This window comes from Procambarus clarkii, chromosome 46, assembly GCF_040958095.1.
Source record: "Procambarus clarkii isolate CNS0578487 chromosome 46, FALCON_Pclarkii_2.0, whole genome shotgun sequence".
In the NCBI taxonomy this organism is placed as follows: Eukaryota; Metazoa; Arthropoda; class Malacostraca; order Decapoda; family Cambaridae; genus Procambarus; species Procambarus clarkii.
The window spans coordinates 16,810,101-16,817,219 of record NC_091195.1 but is presented as its reverse complement, the minus strand read 5'-3'; the positions used below and the strand labels follow the sequence as shown (position 1 = coordinate 16,817,219).

General features: G+C 41.6%; 1 protein-coding gene across 9 annotated transcripts in view; it reads left to right on the top strand.

Annotated features, from left to right (window-relative positions):
• LOC123749959 (TBC1 domain family member 10A-like) overlaps positions 1-7,119 on the top strand; it is a 47,293-nt gene that overhangs the window by 18,174 nt on the left and 22,000 nt on the right. For 6 of the 9 annotated variants that reach the window (XM_069301722.1, XM_069301725.1, XM_069301723.1 and 3 more), the window contains 4 exons: positions 3,643-3,784; positions 4,273-4,449; positions 5,096-5,233; positions 5,965-6,142. In XM_069301722.1, the coding sequence (XP_069157823.1) occupies positions 3,663-3,784; positions 4,273-4,449; positions 5,096-5,233; positions 5,965-6,142 (615 nt within the window). In that variant the 5' untranslated portion in view covers positions 3,643-3,662. Of the gene's footprint in view, positions 1-360; positions 1,049-3,642; positions 3,785-4,261; positions 4,450-5,095; positions 5,234-5,964; positions 6,143-7,119 lie in introns of those variants that run through there. The other 3 variants (XM_069301727.1, XM_069301719.1, XM_069301728.1) reach the window with 3 other exon arrangements.

Here is a 7,119-nt window from a genome sequence, read left to right as displayed (position 1 = left end):
TACACACAAAAAACACACACAAAAAACACACACACACACACACACAAAAAAGACACACACACACACAAAACACACACAACACATCCCCCCCAGGAAGCAGCCCGTAGTATCTGCTTCTAAATAGGTACTCCCAGGTACCTATTTACTGCTAGGTAACAGGAGGATCAGGGTGAAGGAAACTGCCCATTTGTTTTTCCGGCGGTGTCGGGGAATCGAACCCCGGTTCTTAGGTCCACGAGTCTAGAGCTCTGTCCACTGAGCCACCACCCCACATCATCAATAGTATCACCAGTTGACACGAGCACAGTATCATCAGTTGGTCACAGTTCCCTGATGAGCACTCTCCTGTAGGAGGCTCCTCACATGGGTGTACCAGCCTCCTCACATGGGTGTACCAGCCTCCTCACATGGGTGTACCAGCCTCCTCACATGGGTGTACCAGCCTCCTCACATGGGTGTACCAGCCTCCACACATGGGGGTGTACCAGCCTCCTCACATGGGTGTACCAGCCTCCTCACATGGGTGTACCAGCATGCTCCATACTAATACTGTACCCTCTTCAAGATGCCTACTAAGTTACATAGTCTATTTGTGTGCTCACTTCTTAATGAACACACAACTTAAAAATGTCCTTAGTTGTAGAAATGAATATGCAGTATGGAGGATAATGTGAGTTATGTCTTTCTCCTGGTCATGTGCTTGCACTCTAATGAAATGTTGTAGGGTTTGTACTGGAAAATGTAACGGGGTGTTCTGGTGTGTGGACTCACCATTACATTGTAATGAGTCCTGGTCTGTAGACACTCCATTACACTTTATTGAGGAGTCGTGGTCTGTGGACACTGTTATAGTGGACATTTTCAAGAGGAAACTAGATTTATTCCTTCAAGGAGTGCCGGACCAACCGGGCTGCGGTGGGTATGTGGCCCTGCGGGCCACTCCAAGCAACAGCCTGGTGGACCAAACTCTCACAAGTCAAGCCTGGCCTCAGGCCGGGCTTGGGGAGTAGAAGAACTCCCAGAACCCCATCAACCAGGTATCAACCAGGTACTGTATTTGGGAGTTCAGATTCCAGTCCGCTACATACTGTATTGTCTTCTTGTTGGTTGTAGTGATCAATGTCCCTGCAGCCCAGTCCCTGACCAGGCCTCCTGAGAGGTGATCTGGGCAACTAGGCTGTGGGACACAGCTTCTCTCACCCTAACGTTTTAATTTCATCCTCGTTAATCATTTATCCTTTGGGAGTATTTATCAAGGGATCTCTTTAACACCATGAGAGGTCGGTTAGTTATGCCCCTTATGTGTAGAGGGAGTGTTGAAAAGTCTTGAGGGGCCCTTGATGATGCTAGAATTCTCTCTCAGCATACGTATTGTACCTTTGCTTTTCAACAGGGCTATTTTGCACTTCCTGCCATGCCTCCTGGGGAGTCTTCACCAGGGGAAGTCTTCCCCATTATCAACCCCTGGAGTTTATCCTTTGCCTGCAGCTTGCTTTTAATCAATTTACAGAAACTTCCTGGTTCTGTTCTACATTTACCTTACCTTTTACCTGAGGGCCACTAACACTAGTGGCCTCGACGAAGATAGGAAGCCGGCGGCTTGACGATGGTCCCATCCCCCCCCTCCCCATTTGCCTTGATTTTTTCCAGGTAGATTTTCACACCTAACAGTTTTGGCATATACGGTTTCGGCAGATAGGCGATTCCATGGGTTTATGACCCCTATAAGTGAAAAAGCATCTCCTGTTCTCAGTCCTACTTTGGGGTTTGTTGAGAAGACACTGTCAGGATCAACATCCTCCAACTTGTTCAGTATTTTAACTGTTCCAGTGAGATCCACCCTGTCATGCCTGGTTTGCAATGTTGTTAAGGCTATGGCTCTCAACCGTTCCTGATACGAGAGATGACTTATCTCTGGAATGACTTTTGTTGCCCAGTGTTACACTTTCTCCAAAACTTGTCTATCGTTTTCTCAAGAGTTTCCTTCTACCTCTCTCCTCACTGCCATATAGTTGTTCTCTTACTCTCTTGCAACTTCTGTTGAACCAATCCTATTTTCTAGTTCTGAATCTGTTTTGGTATCATTTTTGTGCATTCATCACATATCTCACAAAATTTAGCATACGTGTAATTTACTTCCTTACTTGTATGTAATTTTGCAATCAGGTAAGTCACTTGAAAACTTGCTTTCACCATATTCTTTTGATTAAATATTGCTTTGGAATCCTTGTTGGTAAATCGGTGCTGCTTTATAATGCTTTCTGAACTTTGACAGTACAGTATGATGGAGGCTTAGTCAGCAATGTTGGATGTTTCCGCTCCGGATGGTCTCGATGCTCACTCTTTTTCAATGACTTATTTATCCCTGCAAAAAACACAATTTAAAGATCACTATTGTTACTTGTTACAAGGTCGTTACATCTTTTCATAAAGTTTTTATGACGTATTAGAAAGTTGTTACACCTTGTTAAATAATTGTTACAGCCTGCTAGGTGTTACAACTTGCTCAAATGTTATAGCATCGTCATAGGTTGGTCGTGTGTTTGGCGAGGTAGCACGGCAGAATATACAACACATGTGGTTTGGTCGTGGGTTTGGCGAGGTAGCACGGCAGAATATACAACACATGTGGTTTGGTGGTGTGTTTGGCAAGGTAGCACGGCAGAGCACATAACGTTGTTTGGTCGTGTGTTTGGCGGGATAGCATATGGTATAAGTTTACTACAATGAATAACTGGTTCACGAACAGTGATATGACTCTAAAACAGAGAACACATTGAGAGTTTCTGTATAATAAGGTGTACGTATAAATATGAATCAGTTGTCACAAAAAATGTGAGTGGCATACAGCCAGCGTGGTACCTCTCCGTCACAGCTAGCAACACACTGCACCATTTACGTCCTGTTTCCATAACACACCAGCCCATCCTCTTAAGGTTCCCAACGTCAAGAAACTGTCGTACTAAAGTGCCGCTATTCTAACCTGCCAGAGGACCCAAAACAGAAAACAGGACAGCATGTCAATTTCGCAAGCCGCTACCATTTTCTAGTGCGACAATTTTTGGCTTTAGGTGGAGTATTCGTCAAAATGCGACGTTCTATTAGAAGGACGGGTTGCAGGACACACCATAAACGGACTGATCACTTTATAGCACTTCTTGTACACTTTTATAGTAAATTCTAATGTGTATTCAACGATTTGATGTTATCGAAAGAAAAGTCACTTCTAACCACTTTTGGGTAATTTACCCAGGTTTGGGGAGCACTGTTCCACATTCTCTTTCAAAGCAAATACTTTGATTTAATTAAAAGACTTGTACGCAGTTTTTTAAGTGATTCATATAAATGGCTATGTTTTACATTAAACAAAAATTTAATGGCATTTCCTTATGCTGTTTAAAAGTAATTATTATCTGTATAAGCTCACATCATTTTTTAATGTTAATAATATAAAAATACTGTGTTGTATAAGTTGCAAATTGTTACACCAAAATGTCAATTATACTCTTAAGTATTTTTTTAAATTGAATATTATAATCCATTGTACGAAGGTAATAAAATCATGACTAAATTTTAGAAATAGAATAATTCTTTGTTCACATGAGAATGTTTCACATGTTAACTCAAGTCACTGGTTTCCAGTTGGTGATGCAGAGGTTGTGATGGCGACCCGGGACTGGTCGGACTCCGAGTCAGTGGCCAGCAGCGTTGCGGCCGCGTCTGAAGTGTCCACGGTGCCTGACAAGTTTGGCTTCTTAGGAGGTGCACAGTACTCGGAGGACTGGTATGTGCCAAACTCTCCAGTCACACACTCACTCTTCTGGTATCAAAATGTGTGCAAAAGAGTGTTCTGTTTTTTACTATACTGTACTGTAATTAAACTAATAATGTTGGGTACAATTTTATAGAAAATAACAAATGTTGAATACAATGGGATTCCAGTTCCAATGGAATGGCTGGTACAAATTTGTCTGATTGGGAGTTGAGTGTACTTTTGCTAACTTTTTGACTTTTTAATTTTTTTTTTTTTAACTTTTTGTAAGTTAAATTTATCCGTAAGATTCTTAACAAAATGTAACCTATGTAGAGTGTCAGAGATTGATACTCATATAAGATTAGGTGTGACTTGTGGTGCATACTGTACATGTTAAGCATTATTGTATGTATCTATACGTACCATTATGTGTACAAAACCGCTATATGAAAGAAACTTTGTGTTAATTTTTTTGGTCCATATTGAAGCTTGATTTCTGATGTTTAGCTTTTCAATAGTGAGGAGACTGTACCGGTCGATGTGATCAGACGACGCGAGAAAAAATGGCTGGAGATGTTCAGCAACTGGGACTCTCACATGCTCAAGAAGTACAAGAAGGTCCGTGACCGCTGTCGTAAGGGCATTCCATCAGCACTGCGCGCACGAGGATGGCAGCACCTGTGTGGTGCTCACAAGTGAGCTCTCTTGTTGATTATTTGTTCTTGACACACAGGTTACTCTTGTTGATTATTTGTTCTTGACACACAGGCTTCTCTTGTTGATTATTTGTTCTTGACACACAGGTTACTCTTGTTGATTATTTGTTCTTGACACACAGGCTTCTCTTGTTGATTATTTGTTCTTGACACACAGGTTACTTTTGTTGATTATTTGTTCTTGACACACAGGCTTCTCTTGTTGATTATTTGTTCTTGACACACAGGCTTCTCTTGTTGATTATTTGTTCTTGACACACAGGCTTCTCTTGTTGATTATTTGTTCTTGACACACAGGCTTCTCTTGTTGATTATTTGCTCTTGACACACAGGCTTCTCTTGTTGATTATTTGTTCTTGACACACAGGCTTCTCTTGTTGATTATTTGCTCTTGACACACAGGCTTCTCTTGTTGATTATTTGCTCTTGACACACAGGCTTCTCTTGTTGATTATTTGTTCTTGACTCACAGGCTTCTCTTGTTGATATTAGTTCTTGATTCACTTGCTTTTCTTGCTAATCTTCAGTTCTTGACACCAGCTTCTCTTGCTGATACTTGTTCTTATTTTAAACATCTGTTGTTAAGCTCTGCTGTTGTTTCACACTCATTTCTTTCCACCATCAGACAATTAGAAAGAAACCCCGGAGCGTTTGACCAGCTTGCTGAGGCTCCTGCTGATCCCCGACTTGAAGATGACATCAGAAAAGATCTTCACCGGCAGTTTCCCCTTCATGAAATGTTCCTTCAGAAAGGAGGTCATGGGTAAGTCCCCACATGTTTCATTATCTCAGGTATGACTTACTGAAGTATGACTTCAGGACATTTTTGTGTATTTGTACACTTCATTATGTCACCCCCCCCTTGCTCTTCACCTTGCTTGAGAAGGAAAATTAAGCTTTTGTTAATCTTTTTCGTCATTTGGGAGGTTTGTAATCCGTGGGATTAAGTTTCTCATCCTTCGTTGTACATGTTTCAACATTTATTTATATTGGCTAATCGTTTGTCTATTTTAAAAGACAATCTAGAAAGCTTTTGAAGGAATCCTTTTTAACCTGTATTTATTTTTTGCCTTATTTTTGTATCTTCTGAAAATTTGCAAATATTGGAGTTCGATCCTATGTATAGATAATTTTTATGTGTTGTAAACCAAAGAGGACACTCTTGTAGTTGTTTTCCACTCGCCCTTAACTTCATTTATGATACGTAGCTCCTAGTCACACCAGCCAGGCAATGGTACAGTATAAGGTACTGGTATATCAATAGTGGCCCTTGGGTGCCAGTGTTGTGTGCTCATTATGGCTATTGAGCTGCTGCCCAGAAAAGGATATTTTATCGCACTCGATACTTTTTCCTTAAGATTTGTTAATTTTAACTCTTTCTTTTGTTTTTGTGCCTCCGTCAAACACAAAGGCCTTTGCACATATGTGAGCTATTTATATACAATTACACTGTTATGTTAATTCTAGAGTACTGTATTTGTTAATTTTCACCAGGCAAGAAGATTTGTTCCGTGTGCTGAAGGTGCATGCGCAGGTGTCACCTGATGAGTACTGCCAGGCTCATGCTCCTCTTGCCGCTGTTCTTCTCATGCAGATGCCTGCCGAACCTGCATTTTGGTGCTTAAAATCGATCTGCGATAAATACGTTCCCGGCTACTATGCAAGAGGACTGGTGAGTGGGTCATGTACTCTGTATTAAAAGGCAAAGTGAGGGCAGCAAATCAATAGTGAAGTTTGTTACAAGAGTTAGCAAGTTGTGCGAGACAGCTTACACCTTCAGTGCTTGCATATCAGTGACTACACGAGTGAAGTCTAGCTCTTTATGCCTTGCCTCTTACTCTACATACCTGGCCTCTTACTCTACATGCCTGGCTTCTTACTCTACATGCCTGGCCTCTTATTCTTCATACCTGGCATACTAATTACCCCCCTCTCAATATTAATGTGTTCATTGTATTTGTTTCTAAAGTTGTGGAAGGAATGGGCTTCAACAACCTCTTCCTTCAGTGCATTCCACTTTCTTACCACACTACAGGGGAATGAAAACTTCCTTACATCTCTTCATATCAGTTGCATATCTAGCTTCCACTGATGTCCCCTTGTCCTACCTCTTCCTAATTTAAATAGGCTTCCTAGTATGCAGTTATTATATCTCCTCTGTTTCTTCTCTCCTCTAAGATTGTGAGGCCGAGTTATCTCAACCTATCCTCATAGCTAAAGTTTCTCAATTGTGGTGTATTAGTTTAGTTGCAAACCTCTGAAATTTCTCAAGTTTCTATTTATACTTGACAAGGTGTGAGTTCTATGCTGGAGTTGCATTCTCAAGTAATGATCTCACATAGGTAGAGTGTGTGTATGGACTTGAAAGCTTTGTTTACATTCTTAGATGACATTATGTTTGCTAACTTCCCATGTGCTGCTGATGTTATCCTGTTCATATGAGCCTTTGGTGTTAGTATTGTCAACCGAGGAAGCCGGTCGGCCGGGTGGACAGCACGCTGGACTTGTGATCCTGTGGTCCCGGGTTCGATCCCGGGCGCCGGCGAGAAACAATGGGCAGAGTTTCTTTCACCCTATGCCCCTGTTACCTAGCAGTAAAATAGGTACCTGGGTGTTAGCTGTCACAGGCTGTTTCCTGGGGGTGGAGAA